Here is a 24,398-nt window from a genome sequence, read left to right on the forward strand (position 1 = left end):
CCTTTTATAGGCTAAGGAGGACCATAATGCAACCCTAATGCTAGCCAAATGAAATGTAAATGTGAAGCACATGGGTGCACATGGCACATGGGTGCACAAATGAGCACATGGGGAGGGGTGTGTCTAGTTTTTATGCTCGCCCCCTCCATGGGCTTTCTAGACCGGCCTTGGTAAATTTAGAGGTTTTTTTAGAAACTCTAAGTTTACCTAGGTTGGTGTTTTAGGTGCCAAAATTAATTCTAAGAAAATTACAAATGAAAATCCTATGCTAATTTTGACAAGAAATTAAAGTCTACTCTACACTAGAGTTTATGGCATTTGAACATGTAAAAGAACGTCTTCTTGGATCCTCTTGGCCATAACTCTATGGTTGGCCCAAATCTACCCTTTGGTGGGCTTGCATGTGGGCTTGTGCTTGGGCCTCTTCCATCATCCCCTCCCTCTTGAAAAGGATTTGTCCTCAAATCCATTGCTTCTTCTTCTTCATGGCTAGGGGAATGGATGTGGCTGGATGGTGTCCATCATCTCCTTCTCCTTGAGAAGATCTATCCTCAGATCTAGAGATTTGATCTCGGATAGCAGCCTCTTGCTTCTTCAACTATGCTTGCCCTCCCGGATCAAACGTCCACCTAGGGGAATTATCAAATAAAGCAAATGAGTTAGTTGAAGCAGTTATATACAAATCAATTTTATGAAGTTGCCATTTTTGTTTTTCTTTTGTTTTTGGCAACTTTTTACAATATTTCTCTTTTGATGGTTGCATGTGTTCTCTAATCCTCGCATGCTTTGTAAAATTTTCAATAGTGGTTACTTGTTCCTTAGGCATAATTCCTTTAGGAAGTGGTAACAACGCAAAAAGAGAAAGAGGACTATGTTCACATACAACTTCAAATGTAGAAATATTAGTAGTCTTGTGGACTACTTTATTGTATGCATGCTCAATAGAAAAAGGATACTCATCCCAAGAATTGTGGTTGGCTTTCATGATTTCTCTAGGCATAGTAACAAGAGCTATGTTTTCAATTTTATTTTGACCATTCTTTTGAGGATGATAAGAATTTGAAAAGGACAACTTAGTTGCAAGTTTTTCCAAGAGAATCCTCAAATGATGGTTTTCAATCTTTGGAGCTCTATCCAACAATAAGTTTGAAGAGAAATCATGAAGACTTGTCACTTCTTTAAGGAAGAGTTTATCCATGTCCATGAAAATGGAATCAAAACCTTTTGTTGTCCTAGGAAGATCTAATATGAAATTTAGGCTTATGTCTTCCCAAGGATCATTTGCAAAAGGTGAAGGAGTATAGAGTTCATGAGACATCGCCTTAGATGTATTTTTAAAACACGGAATGTATCTAGGGTAATGTCTTTGAACATCTTTTCTCATGGGTGACAATAATTTTCCTTTTAAAAGCTCTAGAGTTTTATCAACTCTAATTTGACCCATGAGTTCTCCTTCATGAAGAATTTCTCTTTTATGTGTGAAGGTAGTCTCGTTGATACAACCTTTGTTCATGGAAATTTCAATTCTTTGCAAAGGTTGTCTCAATAAGACATGACAAGTTTCTTTAGGCACTACTTCACATAAAAACTTGTCTTTGTAGATGCCTATAGATGACTTGACCTTCACTTGGTGATATCTTGGCATGTATGTAATGTAATCTACTATATTTTTATCTATGCAAGCCTTTTTTAAGGATTCTCCTTTTTTTTCTAGGCTTGCAAGTGTTCCTTTACAAAAGGTAAGGCTAGGTTGTTCAACAAGAGGTATATTTTCAAACTTTTCCTTCTTGTTGAATGACCTTGTGGGAAGGAACACTCTTCTCCCACGCCTTTTGTTTCCCAAGGGTTTTCTCTTGCTTTTCTATTTTTACATTTTCTTCACTCTCACTAGCTTCTTTTTCTTGGCTACTATTCTCATCTTTGTCCCTTAAGATCATAGATCTTTCATTGAAACATTGAGATGCTAATTGATCTTTGCCAAGGTATTCTAAACATGGAATTTCTCTAGCTTGAGTGTGAGAGATATGCTTGGTTAGGTTTTCTTGTCTCTCTTTCCTAGCTCTCCTAGGGAATTGTTGATGATATTCATTTTTCCTAAGACTTTCTTCCCCAAGATAATCATGATGTTTAGAGCTAGATGCATGAGAATGTAATTTTTTTGAAAATTGAGACTTCTCATTCTTTGCTTTAGTCAATTCATTAGTTTTGATCTCATTCTCCAATTGTTTAGATGAAATTGATTGAATATCCTTAGTAAGTTGTTTCAAAAGGGATTTCAAGGATTTCACCTCACTTTTAAGAGATTTAGAGGAGTGAGAAGACATGACTAAAGCTTTGTGTGTAGAAGTATTTTACCTTGAGAAAAATTTAGGGAAGTCAAAGAAGGTAGTCTTCCAGGTAAGGGAGGTGAGTCACAGTGGACTACTTAAATACCAAGCCTTTGCCTTAGCCAAAAACTATCCCTCAATGTCTTCACACAAAGCTTTCTCTTAGTAAACCACTTGGAACACAATTAAGTTGAGAAATCAGATTTTAATGCAAGAAAACAATGCAAGCTAACTAATCAACAAAGCTAGACGGTTTATCACAAACTTAACAAAATATTCATGCAAAGCGTCACTAACTAAGCAAAAGAAAAGGCAATTACAAACAATTAACAATTGCTAATTAAGAATTCTATACTAGTCGGCCCTAGGTGAGGCTTCTTGGACACTTTGAGCCCTTGAAGACACACTCACCGTCTAAATTGTAATTAAGAGGTAATTAACACAAATTAAGTTGCAAGGAAATTAAGAAAACTCCCTCTGTTGATCCTCTTTTGGCTAAATGCACTTCCTTGTTGTCTTTGCTTGTTGGCCCTCCAAGTGTTTGTAGTGTTTTTCAAGAAAGCTTGTTTCGGCCTTGGCTTTGTTTTCCCTTAGAATGAAGGTTTTAATTCTCCAATTCTAGTACCTATCAAAAGACTAGACCTTACCCAAGTCAAGTTTCCATTCAATTAAGCACCAAAGGAGAAATAAATTCCAGCACCAAATTAGAGGTCAAAGAACAAAAGCAAGAAACAATTTAATTGAATAAAACAGTACCACCAAAAGGAGTTAGATTATGACAACTAGAAAGAGGTCCAAGAAATATTAAGCAAGAAAATAAAAGGTACCAAAATAAAGGTAGGCACACAAAAGAATCCTAAGAATGACACTAGAATTAGATGACCAAATAAAAAAACAGCACTACTGGAAAATGTTGTGGGCCAGAAACGTGTTTTTCCTCAATTTATTCTGAGCTTTGTTTTTAAGATATGATTCTGAAATTTGATATGCAAGATATTAAAGATCTTAGCTAAAATCTGGCTTTGGAATCACTCAAAACGCATGCACCAATTTTTTTTAATAAATTTTTCAATTTTGGTGTTCAGTTACGCCAGCTGTAGTGCCTCAGATTTGCACACTGATTTTAAAAGATTTATCATTTTCTTTCTGTTGATTCTTTTGGACTAATTCTTTTTTTGTCCTTTCTATAACACTTCAAACTTGCATATTCCAGAGAATCAAAATTTTCCTATGAGTGAAAATATTTTTCTGGAACAAAACAGTCAGCACAGAAAATTTGAAACAGGGGATTCTGGAAACTGGAAACAAAAACAGCAAGATACCAAAATTTAAACACAATGGAATTTGTGAAATAGAATTTGTGTAGGATCTAAACACAAATGGAACTCAAACTAAAATTAAAAAGGCACCAAAAGATCAAAGAACAGCAGATTCAAAGCAATTAAAGATACCCAAAATCAAGAAACAATCAAGCCAAATAAAAGGACTACTAAGAATTGTTGACAATGTGGATGAACATGACTTGACAAAACATGTATGGATTCAGAAATTAAAGACTCAAAAGCATAATATGAACCAAATAAGAAAGCAATAAAGACTCAAAAGCCTAAAAGAAAACAGCAACTCAAAGGTGTATGGAATCCTATCACAAATTGCACAAGAAATTGTTCAAGATCAATTGAACAAAAGTGCTTCGGTTGGATCTTCCACAAAGCACACCAAAACAAATTAAAATGCAAAAAACAGCAAGACAAATATGGAAATAAGATGAACAACATGAAATAAAGAAGAACTAGAAATGAAAAGACCAAAAGCAACTCATCTTGAAGAACCCAAGCTCATGATACCAAATGATGGCATTTTTCATGAAGGTCTTCTTGAATCATGTAAGAAAATGGTGCGGAAGCTATGAAGGTGTGTGTGCAAGATCTTCCTAAGAGTGATGTTGATCTTGAAGGTGCATGATAGGTATGAACATAGGGAGGTTCGGCCAGCCCAAGGAAAGGTGAAGGATGTGAAGTTTAGAGCCTAGAGTTCTAGGGAGAAGCAAAGCTTGGCACAAAATGGCAGCATAACTTTACTCACAATAAACTTGAAAATACAAGGTGTAGGCTCCTCTTTTTATAGGCTAAAGAGGATCATAATGCAACCCTAATGCTAATCAAAATGAAATGCAAATTTACATCACATGGAGCACAAGGCCATGTGGAGAATCCTTCTAGAAAGTGACCAAATCTTTAGCAAATCTAGGTCAAGTCTCATGGAATCAAGTTTATGCTATTTACACCACAACTAATACTAAGCTACCCCTAATGGGCCTTCATGTAGCATAAACAAATCTGCATGGAATCGCTTGGCCATGGGCTTAGCAATTTGGTCCTAGACGCTCCTTTCATTGGCCTAGACGCTCTCCACCTTGAGCTAGACGCTCCTCCCCTTTGGCCTAGACGCTCCTCCCTTAGCCCTAGACGCTCTTGGTTTGGCTTTGGATGCTCATGTCTTGGCTTTTGTCTTTCTTGTGAAGTTGTGCTTGGCCCTCTTCCATCATCCCCTCCCTCTTGAAAAGGATTTGTCCTCAAATCCAAAGCTTTTTCTTCAACTAGGGGGATGGTTGTGGCTGGATGGTGTCCATCATCTCCTCCTTCTTTGAGAAGATCTATCCTCAGATCTTCAGACTTGATCTCGGATAGCAGCCTCTTGCTTCGCCAAAGCTTGTCCTCCTGGGTCAAACGTCCACCTATAGAAATAATCAAATAAGGCATAGGTGTTAGTTTGCAAATTAAGTTTACTAGGTTGCCATTTTTGTTTTTCTTTTGGTTTTGGCAACCTTGGACAAAGTTTCTCTTTTATTGGTTGTGTGTGGTCTCTAATCATCTTATGTATTTTAAAATGTTCATTTGTGGTTACTTTCTCTTTAGGCTTAAATCCTATAGGAGATGGTAACAACTTAAAAGGAGAAAGATGATTTAGGCCACACATAACTTTAAAAGTAGAAAAATAAGTAGTTTTGTGAACTACTTTATGGTATGTTTGCTCATCTCTAGAGTTGTGTGTGCACTTTATGATTATATTAGGCATAGTAGAAAGAGCTAGATTTTCAAATGTATTTTGACCATGCGTTTGAGGATGATAAGAATTTAAAGTGTGCAACTTAGTTGCAAGTTTTCCAAAGGAAATCCTCAAATCATGGTTTGCGAAATTTGAAGCTCTATTCAACACTATGCTTGAGGATAAACCATGAAGATGTATCACTTCTCTAGAGAAGAGTTTATCCATAACCATGAAAATTGAATCAAAACCTTTTGTTGTCCTAGGGAGTTTTAATATGAAATTTGTATCTTCCCAAGGATCATTTGCAAAAGGTGAAGGAGTATGGAGTTCATGAGACATTGCCTTGGGTGTAGTTTGAAAACAAGAATTGTACCTAAGGTAATGTCTTTGAACTTCTTTTCTCATGGGGGACAAAAGTTTTCCTTTTAAAAGCTCTAGAGTTTTATCAACTCTAATTTGTCCCATGAGTTCCCTTCATGAAGACTTTCTCTCTTATGTGTAAGGATAGTCTCGTTGTGACAACCATTGTTTATAAGGATTTGTACACTTTGCAATGGTTGTCTCAATAAGACATGACAACTTTCTTTAGGCCCTACTTCACATAAAAATTTGTTTTTGTAGATGCTTATAAAAAACTTGACATTCACTTGGTGATATCCTAGCACATATGAGAAATAATCTATTTCATTTTTATCTATGCAAGCTTCTTTTAAAGACTCTTCTTTTTCACTTAGGCTTGCAAGTGTTCCTTTACAAAAGGTAAGGCTTTGAGGTTGTTCAACAAGACACATATTTTCAAAGGTATTTTTAAATCTTTGGTCTTGTTGAAAGACCTTGTGGGAAGGAACACTCTTCTCCCACGCCTTTTGTTCTTCAAGGGTCTTCTCATGCTTTTCTTTTTCTTCTTTTTCTTTAGCTTCCCTTTCGACTTCCCCTCTCTTCTTTTGTATTTTTCTTTCCTTTCTTTCTTTATGGGAAGCAAACAATTTTTCTACCCTCATTTCCCAATCTAGGCAAGCTTCTATATTTTCTTTTCCATGGAAATGGGGTTGTTCTACCCTAACCTCTCTTGGGTTTTCTTGTTCTTTTCTATCTCTTTTATGTCTTCTAGGGGGTGCTTGATAATAATCATTTAGCTTTGATACCAAATGATGGCATTTTCATGAAGGTCTTCTTGAATCATGTAAGAAAATGGTGCGGAAGCTATGAAGGTGTGTGTGCAAGATCCTCCTAAGAGTGATGTTGATCTTGAAGGTGCATGATAGGTATGATTATAGGGAGGTTCGGCTAGCCCAAGGAAAGGTGAAGGATGTGAAGTTTAGAGCCTAGAATTCTAGGAGAAGCAAAGCTTGGCACAAAATGGCAGCATAACTTTACTCACAATAAACTTGAAAATACAAGGTGTAGGCTCCGCCTTTTATAGGCTAAGGAGGACCATAATGCAACCCTAATGCTAGCCAAATGAAATGTAAATGTGAAGCACATGGGTGCACATGGCACATGGGTGCAGAAATGAGCACATGGGGAGGGGTGTGTCTAGTTTTTATACTCACCCCCTCCATGGGCTTTCTAGACCGGCCTTCGTAAATTTAGAGGTTTTTTTAGAAACTCTAAGTTTACCTAGGTTGGTGTTTTAGGTGCCAAAATTAATTCTAAGAAAATTACAAATAAAGTTCCTATGCTAATTTTGACAAGAAATTAAAGTCTACTCTACACTAGAGTTTATGGCATTTGAACATGTAAAAGAACGTCTTCTTGGATCCTCTTGGCCATAACTCTATGATTGGTCCAAATCTACCCTTTGGTGGGCTTGTGCTTGGGCCTCTTCCATCACAAAGGGAAAAAGAAGTTTTAGTACAAACACAAAATGCTTCTTTCCTGCAATTAAGAGATGAAGATGGAAAGAGTCTCTGGAAAAAGGGATTTTTCTAAGGTTATGTGTGCCTCCCAAATTTTTAATAGGTCCCAAACTAAAGTTTAGAAAACACATGAAAAATGAAAATAAAGTAAGAAATTAATAAAATTTTGTTGTGGTTTTTTAAGAATCGTCTATATTTACCAGGTGGTTAGAAAACTTCTCCTATACCTGCATCTATTGCAGGTTATTATAACCTCTCCTAACAAATCTCATTAAAATAATTATTTTTGGTAGTGACCATACCTTGATTTCACTATATCCACCTAAAAACCTTTTTTCTCTTTGTCCAATCTCTAAGTCCATATCCCTAATAATGCTTTGTTAAAATAGGGCAGATCTTTTAAACCCAGACCTCCATTATTTTAAGATTACAAATGATGTCCAACTCACCCATTATATTTTTCTATTGTAATGACCTCAACCCTACAAGAATTCTCTTTATATGTTTATTATTTCTTTTGATATGGAGATTGACATTTTGAATAAAGATAAGTGATCCGATCGGTCATCGGTAGTCGATGACGTCAGCAGCAGAGGACCACGTGGACCACTCACAGGGTGACACGTGGACCAGGTGACAGAGAGATCAGGGAGACGATCGCCAAGAGCGGTGATCGGGGGTCTGTAACCAAGTGACCACTGACAGATCAGGCGGCAGAGAGGTCAGGGGATAGATCACCCAGAACGGTGATCGGTGGTCAGTAACCGAGTGGCCACCAACAGGCCAGTTCCCATACGAACGCCTGGGGGCAGAACGCGAGAAGCAATAGAGCACTGATCAGTCATCGGGTTCTCGTGTTACACGCAGTTAAACTGGGACTGAGGTCCCCAGCGAGAGCGTTACGCATGAACCTCGCATGAGCACATCTCAGGGAATCATGCACGAGAGTGGCCTGAGGGAACTAGTAAACCAGTCAGTGATTGGTGATTCCCTCAACCCACTACGTGCGTGACACCGTGAAGGGTAAGCCGTTTACGCAGAGAGCAACGTCTGGTGAGTGTGCCTAGACCAGCCACACCTGGCGTTCTCCTAAGAGTATGCGATTTACCCAGATGAGAGAAATATCCTAAGTTACTCCGCAAGGGCGTAACTTAGGCACACAAAGAGAAGCGCTAGAGCCCTTCCAGTAAGTGACACGTGTGTGGTTAGATGTGAGTTGCATGCCTCCACGTGTCATCCTCTGAGAGGGGTGCGGTCCAGATAAAGGTGCACTCCGTACCACTAAGGGTACAGACAGGCGCAGCCAAGTGCAGAGACGCGCAGACACGCACAGACTCTCACACCCACACTCTACTGATTCTGGAGGTACATTGTCTCAGAAAAGCATAACAGGGTTCTGACACATGCCAGAAAAGCATAACAGAATTCTGTTAGGCCCAGAAACAGGGAGAGAGACATAAAAGAGAATCAGGGAGAGATTGAGGGGGGGATACGAGAAAAAGAAAAGAGAGAGCAAGAGTTTTTCACACACACTACTAGTTTTTCTCATTTGGTGGTTTTGTGGTCTAACTTGATCGTCGGAGTGCAAACGGCCGCTAGAGGCGCCGTCTGTGTGTTCTGCAGGTCACGATTGGAGATCCAAGAGAAGGTTCTGAGGGTGACTTTGCAGAGAACACAGTCGCATAGACGGGACAGAGAGTGCTACAAAGCGATTCCTCCACGTCCGAGTTGTCGGCAGGATCATTTGGCGCCCACCGTGGGGCCCGAGTGAATCGTGGTCCCATATACACCACAGTTTTTGAAGCTTACCAGAGTTTTAACAAGTTCTTTGCTAGGGAAGGATGCCAAGAAACAGACAACCGTCACCTGCGCCATCTGCTGACGAAGGAGCTGTGACAATGGCGCAGGTCCTGGAGATGGTGCGCACGCTGCAGGATAACGCTGCAGCGTCGAAAGTTGAACAAGAAAGGATGCAGACGGAGTTGGCTGCGTCGCAGAGTAGGAACGATGAGCTGAATCGCGTCAATGAAGAGCTGAGGAGGACATTGCAGGCACAGAGGGAACACGCGGCTGACGAAAGGATGTCTAGGCAGCCGTCACCTCCAAGAGCGTTCCCCATGCCATTCTCCCCTGAAATCATGGAAACCATGGTGCCTCCCAACCTGGTGGGGGTGAAGGCGTCGTTCACAGGGGTAGAAGACCCGGAGGCGCATCTGACGGCGTTCCACACCCAGATGATGTTGTCTGGGGGCTCAGACGCTGTGTACTGCAAAATGTTCATGAGCACACTAAGCGGAATCGCCATGGAGTGGTTCGTGAGCTTACCAGAAGGACATATCACGTCTTTCCCTCAGTTTTCAAAGCTTTTCACTGAGCAGTACATCGTCAACAAAGCACCTGCAGTGGTGTCATATGATTTGTTCGACGTGCGTCAGTACCAAGGCGAGTCGCTGAAGGACTACCTCAACCGCTTTGGAGCACAAGTGGTTAGACTGCCCAGCAAAGATGAAGATATGCTGGTGCACGCGTTCAAGAAGGGAGTGTTGCTTGGCCCCTTCAGCGAGTCTCTCATCAGGAGCCATCCCAGCACCTTTGCAGAGATCCGGCGTCGCGCGGTGGCGCACATAGTGGCAGAAACAGAGGTTTCTGAGAAAAAAGGGAGTGCTGCACCACCAAGACCGCGTGGAGGGCAAGGGAAACCGCAGCAAGCAAGGGTGCATGAGGCCAAGGAGGGGAAAAAGGTGCGGGAAAAACCTCGTCCCTACGCACCAGGTAAGGATCAGAGCAGGGGGCGTGCAAGGGAGAATAACGCACCCCCGAGATACAATTTCATGGTGGGATTGGCGGATCTCATCGCCCTTCCAGCTGTAGCAGCAAGACTACGCGTACCAGAGAAGACTGATAAGGTACTCGGTAGAAAGAAGAATGAGTGGTGTGAGTTTCACCAGGCCTTTGGCCACACACTCCACTCCTGTTTGGCGTTGGGACACCAACTGGCAGAGTTGGTGAAGTCAGGGTTCCTAGCAGATTACCTGCGTGAGCCGCAGGGTGATCGCGCGTCGGGATCCCAGGCTGGAGAACAGCAGCATGAAGTCCCTGTGCACGGGGAAGTGCAAATAATCGCGGGAGGCTTCTCTGGCGGGGGATGCACCGCGTCACAGAGAAGGAGGTACGCTCGATCGGTCATGGCGGTAGACTCGGTAGACGAGAGCCATTACCCTGAAGTAGATATTGTCTTCAGGAAAGCTGACCTACGGGACGTTGTCCCGCACGATAACGACCCTGTGGTCATTTCCCTCATCACAGCAGGAAGACGAGTGCACAGAGTGCTCGTAGATCAAGGAAGCTCGGCAGACGTCGTGTTCTGGCCGACGTTTAACAAGTTGCAGTTATTCCCTGATCAACTGAGGCCGTATACCGGTGTCTCTACGGTTTTGCAGGAGATCAGGTAGAGGTGCGGGGATACATTGAGCTGAGGACAACGTTCACTGACGGAACGACAGCCCGCACTGAAAGGATAAAGTACTTGGTGGTGAACGCCCCTTCCGCATACAACATTTTGTTGGGGAGGCCAACCCTCAATAGGTTGGGCGCAATACCGTCAACGAGGCACATGAAGCTGAAGCTGCCGTCGATGGAGGGGACCGTAATAACCATCAAGTCGAATCAGGCTGAGGCTAGACGCTGTTATGAGAACAGCCTGAAGCAGAAGAGAAGTGTATGCCACGTCACCACGACACCACCACCAGGTGTGCGCGAAGAGCGATCGGTGGTTAGGGAGACACAGGGCGCTCAGAGGATGGAGAACGCTGCGGTGGGGGGCTCCCAGGTAGCCCAAGTTGAAGAAGAAGAGGAAGGCGCGATCGCTCCTCGCGAGTCAGGGATCGCGAGGGCGGTCATCGCCAACGAGAGAAGGCCCCACCCAGCTGAAGGATGGGTCAAAGTGGACATCGGGGGAAAAAGTTCAAATTGGGGGGATCCCTCGTTGAGGAAGAGCGAAAGCTGATCGTCGGTGTGATCGAAAAGCACATGGGTGCCTTTGCATGGTCAGCGTCCGACATGCCAGGAATCGACCCCGATTTCCTTTGCCATCGTCTGTCGATGGATCCTAAGGTTCGACCTGTGTGACAAAGGCGAAGGAAATTCAACGAGGAAAAGAGAAAGGTGATCCACGACGAAGCGCAGAAGCTCCTTGCCGCAGGGCACATCAGAGAGATCCAGTACCCCGAGTGGCTAGCGAACGTGGTACTGGTTCAGAAGGCAAGCGGCAAGTGGAGGATGTGCGTGGACTTCACTGACCTCAACAAGGCGTGCCCCAAAGATTCTTACCCCTTACCCAGTATAGATGCCCTAGTTGATAGCGCATCAGGGGGGAAGCTACTCAGCTTCTTGGATGCTTTTTCAGGGTATAACCAGATCAGGATGCACCCCATGGATGAGTGCAAGACCGCGTTCATGACGGAACGGTCTTGCTATTGCTACAAGGTCATGCCATTCGGGCTAAAGAACGCGGGGGCCACCTACCAGCGGCTCATGGATAGGGTGCTCTCGCCCATGCTGGGAAGGAACATACATGCATACGTGGATGACATGGTGGTTACGTCCCAAGAGAAGAAGCATCATGCAGCTGATCTGGAAGAACTATTCACCACCATCGCCAAGTACAGGCTGAAGCTCAACCCTGAGAAGTGTATTTTTGGTGTGGAGGCTGGGAAGTTCTTGGGTTTCCTCTTAACAGAGCGGGGAATCGAAGCTAACCCAGAGAAGTGTGCAGCAATCGTGGCAATGAGGAGCCCGATGACGGTGAAGAAGGTGCAGCAGCTCACCGGTCGCTTGGCAGCCTTGTCCCGGTTTATGTCCGCTGGAGGGGAGAAAGGTCATCCGTACTTCCAGTGTCTTAAACGCAACAGCAGATTCCTTTGGACACAGGAGTGTGAGGAGGCCTTCATCAAACTGAAAGAGTATCTGGCAAGCCCACCAGTCTTGCGTAAGCCTCAGGTAGGCATCCCTCTTCGTCTATACTTCGCTGTGACGGAGAGAGCAGTCAGCTCAGTCCTGGTGCAATAGCAAGACCAGGCCCAGAGGCCTGTGTACTTCGTGAGTAAGGTGCTGCAAGGCCCTGAAACAAGGTACCAGGCCCTCGAGAAGGCTGCCCTGGCGGTGGTATTTTCAGCAAGGAGACTCAGGCATTACTTCCACAGCTTCACAGTGGTGGTAATGACGGATCTGCCCATCCAAAACGTGCTGAAGAAACCTGATGTAGCGGGGAGGATGGTCAAGTGGGCGGTGGAGTTGTCAGAATTTGACATTCAGTATGAGCCCCGAGGACCGATCAAGGGGCAGGTGTTCGCGGACTTTGTGGTCGAGCTGTCGTCGATCGCGACACCTGCAGAAGGTCTAGATTTCCGATGGGTGTTATCGGTGGATGGCTCCTCTAATCAGCAGGGGAGCGGCGCTGGAGTCATTTTAGAAGGACCAAACGGGGTACTGATCGAGCAGTCCCTCCGCTTTGCCTTCAAGGCCAGCAACAATCAGGCGGAGTATGAAGCCCTGATCGCAGGAATGTTGCTGGCAAGAGAAATGGGAGCAAGAAACCTGCTGGCCAAAAGCGACTCTTTGCTAGTCACCGGGCAGGTTACAGGGGAGTTCCAGGCAAAGGATCCCCAGATGGCGGCCTACCTGGAGTATGTACAACTCCTGAAGACGTCCTTCACCGAGTTTGAATTGGTACACGTACCAAGAGAGCAAAATGCCAGAGCAGACCTGCTTGCCAAGCTGGCCAGCTCAGGCAAAGGGGGGAAGCAGAGGACCGTCATTCAGGAGACCTTGAAGGTACCGCGAGCGTTCGTGTCGGACAACCAGGTACTCCATGTGTGCAAATCAATGGAGCGTCTGACGATCGGTCATCGGTCGTTGACTCAAGAAACGTTGAAAGCACCGAGGGTGAGAGCGCGACCGTCGAAGATCGATGAGTCGATGGAGGTCCGCGCGGTGAAGGAACCCGACACCTGGATAACGCCATACCAGTTGTACTTAGAAGATGGTGTACTCCCACTCGACGTGGCAGAGGCAAAACGGATAAAGAGGAGTTCAAGTAAGTTTACTCTAATAGATGGAAACCTCTTTAGATTTGGATTTTCTCACCCTGTGCAGATCTGTGTGCACGGCGAGCAATCCACCAGACTCATGTCTGAGCTGCACGAGGGGGTGTGCGGAAGCCACGTAGGTGGTTGCGCTTTGGCAAGTAGGATACTCCGCGCGGGGTACTACTGGCCAAAGCTGAAGGAAGACTGTGTAAGGTTTGCTCAGCGCTGCAAACAGTGTCAACGGCACGCAGACTGGCACAAGGCACCTCCTGAGGAGTTGAGGTCCATCCATAGCCCGTGGCCATTCCACACATGGGGGATCGACATCCTAGGACCTTTTTCCCTGGCGATAAGGCAGATGAAGTTTCTCATCGTGGCCATCGAGTACTTCACCAAGTGGGTGGAGGCAGAACCCGTCGCACACATCACCGCACAGAAAGTCGAGCACTTCGTCTGGAAGAACATCGTTTGCCGCTTCGGAATACCCAAGAGGTTGGTCTCCGACAATGGCACCCAGTTCACGAGTCATCAGCTGAGGAAGATGTGCGAAGAGTTAAAGATACAGCAGGTTTTCGCTTCAGTGGAACACCCGCAAACCAATGGGCAGGTGGAGTCGGCCAATCGAGTACTGCTTAGGGGGCTGAAGCGAAGACTAGACAAGGCCAAAGGAGGCTGGGCAGAGGAGGTCCCCAGAATTGTATGGTCTTATCATACCACCCCACAGTCCAGCACCCATGAGACACCCTTCAGCCTTGTCTACGGGACAGACGCCATGATTCCCGTGGAGATACAGGAGAGCTCCCCCAGATTCTTGAATTTCATTGCTGAAGAGTCCAATGAAGAATGAAAGGTGAATCTCGACCTGCAGGACGAAGTGCGAGAGGAAGCCAGAGTCAGTGCTAAAGCCGTAAAGAGAAGAGTAGAGCGGAGGCACAACTCTAAGGTGAGGCCCAGGCGCTTCCAGGAGGGTGATCTGGTGATGAGAAAGGCGCATCAGAATGAGATGGAGAACAAGTTGTCTCCAAAGTGGACAGGCCTGTACAGAGTGGTTGAAACGTTGGAAAACGGAGCCTATCGGCTAGAAACTCTGGAGGGAGGAGCAATCCCCAGAACGTGGAACGCCACCCATTTAAAATTTTACTTCAGTTAAGTTGTAAAGTAGTTGCGTTCTCGCGCTAAAGATACATGCTTTGTATGTAGTGGAAACAATTGAACAGACAAGGGGGCACTCTTTTCCCTAAGGAGGGTTTTTGACGAGGCCACCCAATGAAAATATTTCCAGCATATCAAGTGTACGCAAGTATTAAGGTTAAAATCCTCCTTGCCCCAGGTGCAAGTGCAGGTGATCGGTTAGGCCTTACTCGCCCTAGGCGCAAGTACTGGCACTGATCTAAGCCTCCCTCACCCCAGGTGTGAGCGCAGGCAGCTAAGGGTTTGAAAAGCCAGGGGTGCTAGTAAGACCAAGAGAGGGAAAGGAAAGATTTTGACAAATGTCCTTACCCACTTGGCATACACCAATATTGGCCCAGTAAGGCTCTTAATCTGAAACCCTTCTCACCCCAGGAGTGAGGCAGGGAATGAACGACTCAATCAGCCGAAGGGTGATGACCTTGGGGAAAGTAAGAGGGGTTAGCGAGAAACACTTTTCTTTCCCCAAAACGAGGCATCACCTCGAGCGATCGATGTCAAAGTCCTCTATGAACTTAGCGCTAGAGCGACAGAGAAGCTAAGTGAAGACCGAAGAACGATCACTGATGAGTCGTCAGTGATTGGTTAGTGGTGCAAAGCAGCGCACAAGTACTGTTAAACACAAAGCTAAGGGAGTAGCTAGTCGTGATCAAGTAGAGGCCAAGATCAAAGGAGGCAGATCGCGCTAGGCCTAAGCTGGTTAACACTTAGTCGTGTGCAAAGGGAAAGACAAAGCTTAAGATCGCGCTGAACCTAAGCTAGCTAACAGTTAGTCGTGTGCATAAAGAAAGGTGAAGCTCAAGAAAAATACAAGAGAAGAAGCTTATACAGATTGAGAGTATGTATTCACAACCAAGTCTTATACAAATTCTGAGTACTAAGAAAAGTTGTGCAGAAGTAAAAATTTACAAGAAAGAGAAGAGATCAAGGGGGAGGAGGGGTGAGCTTCCCATCTACCACTTCGTGATAAATGCTGAATTGCGAGAGGTTCAAGTCTGGGAGAAGGCATCGGATTTGCTCGAGTGCCAGCTCGAATCCGTCGGTAAGGGCATCAGCACCCACGTTCATCAGATCAGCTTTCTCTGCCTCCAGTTTTTGCTTCGAGGCCTCCGCAGCATTTCTCTCAGTGGTAAGGGCAGCAAGGGAGGAGGCAGCTTCTTCCAGTTGGCCCTTGGCTTCAGACAGTTTGCCCACCACCTCCTCAAGCCTCTTCTCTCCAGCAGCGGCCGCTTCCTTGGTGGACTCGAGCTCCCCCACTAGACCTCCATTATTTTAAACCCAGACCTCCATTATTTTAAACCCAGACCTCCATTATTTTAAGATTACAAATGATGTCCAACTCACCCATTATATTTTTCTATTGTAATGACCTCAACCCTACAAGAATTCTCTTTATATGTTTATTATTTCTTTTGATATGGAGATTGACATTTTGAATAAAGATAAGTGATCCGATCGGTCATCGGTAGTCGATGACGTCAGCAGCAGAGGACCACGTGGACCACTCGCAGGGTGACACGTGGACCAGGTGACAGAGAGATCAGGGAGACGATCGCCAAGAGCGGTGATCGGGGGTCTGTAACCAAGTGACCACTGACAGATCAGGCGGCAGAGAGGTCAGGGGATAGATCACCCAGAACGGTGATCGGTGGTCAGTAACCGAGTGGCCACCAACAGGCCAGTTCCCATACGAACGCCTGGGGGCAGAACGCGAGAAGCAATAGAGCACTGATCAGTCATCGGGTTCTCGTGTTACACGCAGTTAAACTGGGACTGAGGTCCCCAGCGAGAGCGTTACGCATGAACCTCGCATGAGCACATCTCAGGGAATCATGCACGAGAGTGGCCTGAGGGAACTAGTAAACCAGTCAGTGATTGGTGATTCCCTCAACCCACTACGTGCGTGACACCGTGAAGGGTAACCCGTTTACGCAGAGAGCAACGTCTGGTGAGTGTGCCTAGACCAGCCACACCTGGCGTTCTCCTAAGAGTATGCGATTTACCCAGATGAGAGAAATATCCTAAGTTACTCCGCAAGGGCGTAACTTAGGCACACAAAGAGAAGCGCTAGAGCCCTTCCAGTAAGTGACACGTGTGTGGTTAGATGTGAGTTGCATGCCTCCACGTGTCATCCTCTGAGAGGGGTGCGGTCCAGATAAAGGTGCACTCCGTACCACTAAGGGTACAGACAGGCGCAGCCAAGCGCAGAGACGCGCAGACACGCACAGACTCTCACACCCACACTCTACTGATTCTGGAGGTACATTGTCTCAGAAAAGCATAACAGGGTTCTGACACATGCCAGAAAAGCATAACAGAATTCTGTTAGGCCCAGAAACAGGGAGAGAGACATAAAAGAGAATCAGTGAGAGATTGAGGGGGGGATACGAGAAAAAGAAAAGAGAGAGCAAGAGTTTTTCACACACACTACTAGTTTTTCTCATTTGGTGGTTTTGTGGTCTAACTTGATCGTCGGAGTGCAAACGGCCGCTAGAGGCGCCATCTGTGTGTTTTGCAGGTCACGATTGGAGATCCAAGAGAAGGTTCTGAGGGTGACTTTGCAGAGAACACAGTCGCATAGACGGGACAGAGAGTGCTACAAAGCGATTCCTCCACGTCCGAGTTGTCGGCAGGATCAATAAGTAATAAAGAGGTATAGTAGATAACACAAAATTTATCAAAGTAGCTCTGCTAGCTAAGGATACATGTTTATCTTTTCATTTTGCTAGTCTCTTTTTTATTTTAGATACCATACCATTCCCGAAAAATCTTCTTCTATGATTACTACCTACTGGTAGACCATTATAGGTAAAGAGTAAATTCATGGTAGTGCAATTCAATATTTCCAAAAATCTAAGCACATATGAATGGTGTATTCCGACCCTTCCTATTTTAGTTTTCATGAAATTAACTTTCAAACTAAGTTAATTTCAAACTAGATGCGAGTTTAAAACATTTAAACATACTTTTTTATGACCAGTATATTCTTCAAAAGAGGTTTACATATAAGGTTTACATAATATAAACAAAGTGTGATCAACAAACATACTGATTTTGATATTGTTATTATATAGATATATTTATTAATACTTTATTTTGTATTTAAAACTATACTTATGCTAATTACAAAAATAATTACACACGTTTTATATATACGTCTGGAATTCTGTTATCACTAATTAGTATTGTTTTGTGACTAAATAGTTTACTTCCAAAAATGTGTAAATATAAAGTATTATTAAAATGAACATTTCCCCCTCCATTATTTAATACAAGTTATCCACTGCCTACCTTGTAAACAATAAACTATATGATCTGAGAGCGAACTATACTTGCCTCTCTACAAGCATGGTTTAATGCCACTAAAGAATCTCAACAAATAATAGTTTTATTAAACTAATTAATAATTTTATATGAAATCTTCACAAACGTTGTATATTCTTTTTTAATAAATCTGATGATATCTTAACATAATATTTTTTTCCTATTAATTAATATATGTACACATAATTATCATAACATAATATCTTTTTCTATTACTTATATATGTAGACATAATTGTTTCATCGACAAGAGTTTTTATGACTACTAAAGTAGTCAAGAGATGATATATATATATATATATATATATATATATATATATATACGGTTATACACTTATATTTGTGGGTGATAGATGTGTTGATGGCTCTAATTAGGGTTTTCTGTTTTTAGTTAAAAAAAGAAAAAGAAAAGGAAAATTAAATTAGGGTTCTTCATATTGAACCCATCTCGGGAACCAGAGAAACATAACTCCCTTTGACACATATATTTCATCTATTTACTTTAATAAATGCTTAGACAATCTAACAAGTATCAAAGGCTCTATATATTTCTAGTCATGCGTTAACATATATTAGCCAAAGAAATATATATAGAAAAATAAGAGTTAAAATTCATCATTTTGGGTGCAGATTTTTACCAAAATGATGAAAGTTAGAACCTAGGAATGAAGAAGTATCTATTTAGTCAAATTGGTTGCCATGCTGAGACTGTGAGAAGAAACCTATTTTGCCATCCCAAAGAGATAACTCTTCCTTCATCCCTTTCAGAAACTCTGAAACCTCCACTTCCACCCTCTTCCTCAAACTGTAGGGGATAATAATGGGTCCTCATCTTCAGAAGCAGCTTTGCTTGGATCACACACTTTGAGCTAATTTTTCTTCCCACAAATCCATGATTCTCCATTCTTGTTTTCCATGTTTCCATCCTCTCATACTTTGGGCAATCCACACCATCCATGTCATAGTTGAGCATGCTTTTGATCTCTTTCCCCAAAAGCTTCTTCTCAATCCTCAATCTCTCAGTGCTCTCAAGTGGCAAGCAATCATCTAGTGAATCGAACATGGCTGCAAAATAGTGCAAAGACTCAGTGAACCTTGACAAGAAGGTCTTCAAATTCCTGCTACCTTCTTGTTTCACCAACACCACAATGGAGGGGCTAAGAGAATGAACAAGTTCTAATGTGTCCGAGACCTTCATGAAACTAGTCAAAGTGTTCAAGTAAGAAACAAGGTTCACTGCCAAAGTTTCATTTTTCCTTTTCCTTAGGTTGATGAGCCTTGATGAGCCTCTTAACAGCCCTTGGAATTCAAACACTAGGTGGTTACTAAACCCCTTGGAGAAACTAACTAACCTGGCCTCAGTTTCTTGCAGTTCTTTCAGGTTGTTCCCAAAACCTGTTATCCTGAGGGATATTCTGTTGCTACTGGTTGCCTTTTCAGAAAGTGATTGAATGAGAGAAGGCCATTGGAAGCCATAGGAGACATCAAAATCAATGACATGAAGTGATTTGTTGTTCCTCTCTTCCTCCTCCTCGTATGCCTCCAAAATAGCCTGGTTTGCTGTGAAGTGAGCAAATTGGTAATAGGGTGAGACTCTATAGAGATCTGTGAATGCAAGAAACTCTTCCTCACTTGTTGGTTCCTCCATGACCATGTCATAGAAAGGGGACTTTCTTGTGAGAAGCCTTGCAGCCAAACCGTCAGCAAAATAGGCAACCACACGTTGAACTGAATCACCTATTAGGGAAACTGTTTGGTACAACTCAATGAGATTCTCTAGAGTTGCACAGTAGTTTCTCTCATCAATAGAAGTGGCAGTTGAAAGAAGCAAATGAATCAAAGGAAGGCCATTATTCACATCTTCAACTACTCCTTTTCTTCTGTGATCTTCTCTTAGCATTAGCTCCCTCATTTGGAGGAGCCTAAAGATCTTCCCTTCATACCCTTCACGGGACTTCATAGGAATAACAAGAGAATTAGTATTATCATCCCTTGTCCTTTCTTTCTTTTTCCTCTCCCTACCTGCAGCAACCGAAAGAGTAAGATTTAGAAGCTCTTCTCCCTCTGAATCTTCCATTTATCTGAAGTAACAGTGAAAGAAGAATGATCAATAGATCTAGAACATATTACAAAGTGTTGTGCTATGTTCTTTGTGTTTGTTGGCTTTACCTGGGAAACAGCTCACAAACTTTGTGTGGTGACATGGTGTGTATATATATAAATAAGACCGACAAAGTGATAATAAGAGATTTTTCTTGTATTATGTTTTCAAATAAGACGGAGAGATTAAGAAGGGTATCTTTTTATTCTTTAGAATCAGCGTTTTGGGGGTTAGGAAAACACGTTGATGTGTCTTTATTATTGGACTGCTTTTAAAATCTATGCTATGTTTGGCTTTTAGATTAATTCTTACTCCTTTGGTAGTTGAGAAAGCTTGCAAGATGCCATACGCATAAAACATGAGACAGCAGTGTCAATGGGAATCAAAACGTACCGTCCTCAAGAAATTGTCTATAAACACTCTTTTCCTTCTATATTAATTGTCCAAACCAGTTTTCTTCAATCCCCTTCAAGATAACATGTTCTTTATTCCTAACTTTGTTTCAATTTCCTAACGTTGTACATGTTTAGATATTGTTGTCTGTGCATCCCAAATCATAATGGTTTGGTTAAGAGAGTACAAAAGTTTAGCCTACAAATGTCAAGTTGGCTTTGATGCAGAAACTACAATAAAGGGCATTAATAAAGACGTGTATATAGAGAGTTTTTAACATTTCCCAAACATATAATTTGAACATATTAATAGGCTAGGTCTAGTGGAACAGTTAGTCTTGAATTATATAGGAAATCGTGATAAATTTTTGCTAAGAAAAATGTAAACATTAGTATGTGATAACGTCGGTCTAATAGTACTTCATAACAGGAAAAAAAAAATATGATAGTACTTCAAATAGAATTATGACATAAAGCAAAAAGGAAAAAAAATATGGTTCCAAAAAAAGTGAAAAAGGCAAGTTTTTGGTTGAGTTTGCAATGTATATAATTCAACTCAAGCTTAGATTCGTTTACCATGATTCAAAGATACGGCTTAGTACTGAATTTGAATGATTCAACAAAAGTCAATGCCATGCATAGTAAGTAATGGTTAATTAGAACGTTTGATTATTTTATGTATATTTTTTATTCTTTGATAGAATCGAAGAAACTTGGATACCTATTCTTCCAAAAATGTATCTAATTTACACTATTAGAGCTTGGTACAAGGATTATGGGTTTTCTTAAGATATATTCCTCAAGTACATTGGGATCCTCTGCAGTGAGAATTTTGACACCTCGTCATATCCCAAAGACAAATGAATGCAAACAAAAGGTGACCTAACTTCTCCTGTGTGAACTAAATTTCATGTTATTTTTTCCATTTTGGAATAGACTTGTGCTTGATTATTCAATTTAATTTTTCTAGTGTTGGGGATAAACAAAACAGGGTTTGATTATTGAAGGGACAAAATGGATTATCGACCAAGCATCTTCCTATGTGAATATAAGCCTTGTCCATATCAAGTAATATATAATTCAATTTTCTACCCATCATATAAATAAATTCCTTAAAACAATTGTCAACGAAAACACATGATATTTTGATCACTTCTATCTGATTAATATGGTTATACAGTGTTGCATTCTTTAGCATATGTTTTATTAAAAAAATAGAGCAAGAAATTGTCCTGGTACTTTTCCGATTCAAGCGGAGTTTCTGTTAATTAATAATAAACTAAGTAGCTAAAAAGTTAAAGAATTAAACACATATCAATCAGCATTAGTTTTCGTTAAAAGATATCTCCCCGATTCAAAAATACTGTGAAAACATTAATTTTATCAAAAACTATTGTATTTAATTTCCATTCTTAAATATTTATATAGTGGTTATCTATATCAAATAATCAAATTGTGAGAGGGAAGTTATTTTACATTGGAGTTGGTTGATAAAAAAATGGAGTTGGTGGCATTTGAATGGTGACATTTTGAAATAGTCATAGATTAGATAGCAAATTGCATACATGAAAAAAAAAAATCCATGATGTCCATTTAACGGAGATTAAGAAGACATGTTAAATTTAAGTGGTTTGACGTGTTTTTTTTATCAATAAATCTAATTTGTGAGAGTTTAGATATTTTTTTTTTAACTTTACATAGATTTTATTTTGGCTCTTTCATGTTATTTTTTCTTTTATACTATTTCTCTTGATACAAGTGATTATTGAACTTTCATATGTCAACCTAACTAAGATCTTATAATTCATAGTAATGCTTTCAAATAAATAGTCTTTTTATAAAAAGAACATGTTAACATGACATGCATTCAAACATAGCCATTAACTAATATCCTCTAAAAATAGCACACAATATAGTGCCTCATACAACTAAACATGACATGCAGTTACAATTTTCATGCATAAATCGTAAAGAAAATAATTTAGGTTTGTATTCAATCTCACAACATTTATACAACTACAATTTTCATGCATAAATGGTAAAAAATAATTTAGGTTTGTATAATCTCATAAGATTTATACACTACAAGAAAATCATTAAATAATAACTAAATTTAGAAACAAAAATAATTAATCATTATATTAACTAAATTAGATACTAATTTAGAGACTAAAAAATAATAGGTATCTATAGTAGTTTTCATTATTAATAAAAATTTATAAAATAGTTTCTAAATTGGTATCTATATTAGCAATCAAAGTTTTAGATATTAATTTTTTAGATTCTAAATTAGTCTCTAAAAAACTAATAGATACTAATTTAGAATATAAAGTAATAACTAACTAATTGTTAAATACTAATTTAAAAACTATTTTATAATTTTTTTAATAATATAAATTATCTTAGATACCAATAATTTTTTTAGTTTATAAAATGATCTCTAATTTAGCCAAATAATAACTAATTATTTTGTCTCTAAAATTAATTTTTATTTAATAATTTTCTCATGATACTTATTATATATTATATATTAATCGCATATTTTCAGTTGATATAGCTTTTAATATATTTTTATGTCAAAGATGAAATTAAATATTAACAGGTTATTCAGTTATATTCTTACAAATTCCATTTATAACTAAGGTTTGTGCTCTATTTATGTATTATAATTTAGTTATAAGATCTGTATAATCCGAAGTGAAGAAAGAAAAGGAAAGCATCGGGCACAAACAAGTTCTATGATTTAAGCATCCCTAGCAAATCTGCAAGTAGAAAAAAGGACAATAGCAGCTACGATGGACGAAGACCAAATCCCAAATGCAAGAAACCTCTTTTTGTCTGAACGTGATGAAAGAAGAGGGTTGTTAAAGGGGGAAGGAAGGAAAAGATTGAGGGGTTAGATATTCAAAATGCACGGGAAAGACGGAAAAGGAAAGTCAGGAAAAGAAAGTGGTAAGGTAGGAAAACATGCCTTTGGCGTCAGACATATCTTATCCATGGGATTTCTTTTATCGATGATCCAAATCAAAATAAAATACAATCCTCAATTCTTTATTATTTTTATTTTATTTAAATATATTTTTCGTTGTTTATGTACTATCATATTGATTTTATTTATACTACAAATTTTAAACCTCTTAAATATTTATAGTAAAAAAATTAAGATAAATTATTGTTAGTAACAAACAAATTTTTAATATGAATTAAAATATTAAAATATATTATGTTAACTTATCGTGTGATTGTTATAATATAATAAATTTTATACTAAAAAATAATTTATATAAAAGAAATATTATAAGGATATATTTAAATAGTTTTCTTAATATAAGTATTAGGAAAGTCTAAAATTTCAACTAGGAAAAACACAATTATGTATTATAGTATAAGGACAAAAAATATATTTAACTATTTTTAATTTAAAATAATAAATTTTGAAATATTTCATGTATGGCTAAATTATAGTATGCAAGAAACATGCAAATCTTGTCTTACTATAAATAGGTTAAACACAACTTCATTTTTTAAGATAGTATTAAATCTATCAGAATGATAATTATACTTGGATTTATCAATACGCACATTATGAAACATTATTGTATCACACACTTATTCAATCTTACGAGAAATCTGACATCACCCATTGATACAATGAGTAAATCTCAACTTTTATAACATTAAGTTAATTACAAACACATTTCAAAATATGAAAAACTTATAAGCAATATGTATAAACAATTTAGATAAGCAAAACTTACAAGAGATATTTATATACAATTTATTAGAAGAAAAAATAAACTTATATACTTGAAGATTTTGTAGATATACATTTTGTGTGCAATAATTAAAGATTAATTCTTGAAACGTACCTAATACATACAAAGCAGAATTTACCTCTATCAACAATGTATTTTAACTAACACTATAATATAGAACCTGATTGAAATGAAACTATGAGAAAACACTTTTATTTTCATTATAGATGAAGACTAACCTCAACAAATATAACAGCAAGGGTTTAATTAGGAGGGTGCATGGTGGGGTTAAAAGAAAAGGAGTGAAGGAGACAAG

The 24,398-nt window shown here is 40.4% G+C and overlaps 1 protein-coding gene across 1 annotated transcript; it reads right to left on the reverse strand.

Annotated features, from left to right (window-relative positions):
- Nucleotides 1–18,294: 18,294 nt before the first annotated feature.
- LOC137837497 (GRAS family protein RAM1-like) lies at nt 18,295–20,220 on the reverse strand. Its single transcript, XM_068646503.1, has one exon. It carries the CDS (start codon nt 19,909–19,911, stop codon nt 18,520–18,522), a length of 1,392 nt encoding a protein of 463 aa, XP_068502604.1. The 5' UTR covers nt 19,912–20,220; the 3' UTR covers nt 18,295–18,519.
- Nucleotides 20,221–24,398: the final 4,178 nt, after the last annotated feature.

Source organism: Phaseolus vulgaris, chromosome 4 (genome assembly GCF_000499845.2).
Source record: "Phaseolus vulgaris cultivar G19833 chromosome 4, P. vulgaris v2.0, whole genome shotgun sequence".
In the NCBI taxonomy this organism is placed as follows: Eukaryota; Viridiplantae; Streptophyta; class Magnoliopsida; order Fabales; family Fabaceae; genus Phaseolus; species Phaseolus vulgaris.

Bases quoted from the DNA above. Each gene is read 5' to 3' on its own strand.
- LOC137837497 (XM_068646503.1), bottom strand. From the start codon at position 19,911: ATGGAAGATTCAGAGGGAGAAGAGCTTCTAAATCTTACTCTTTCGGTT.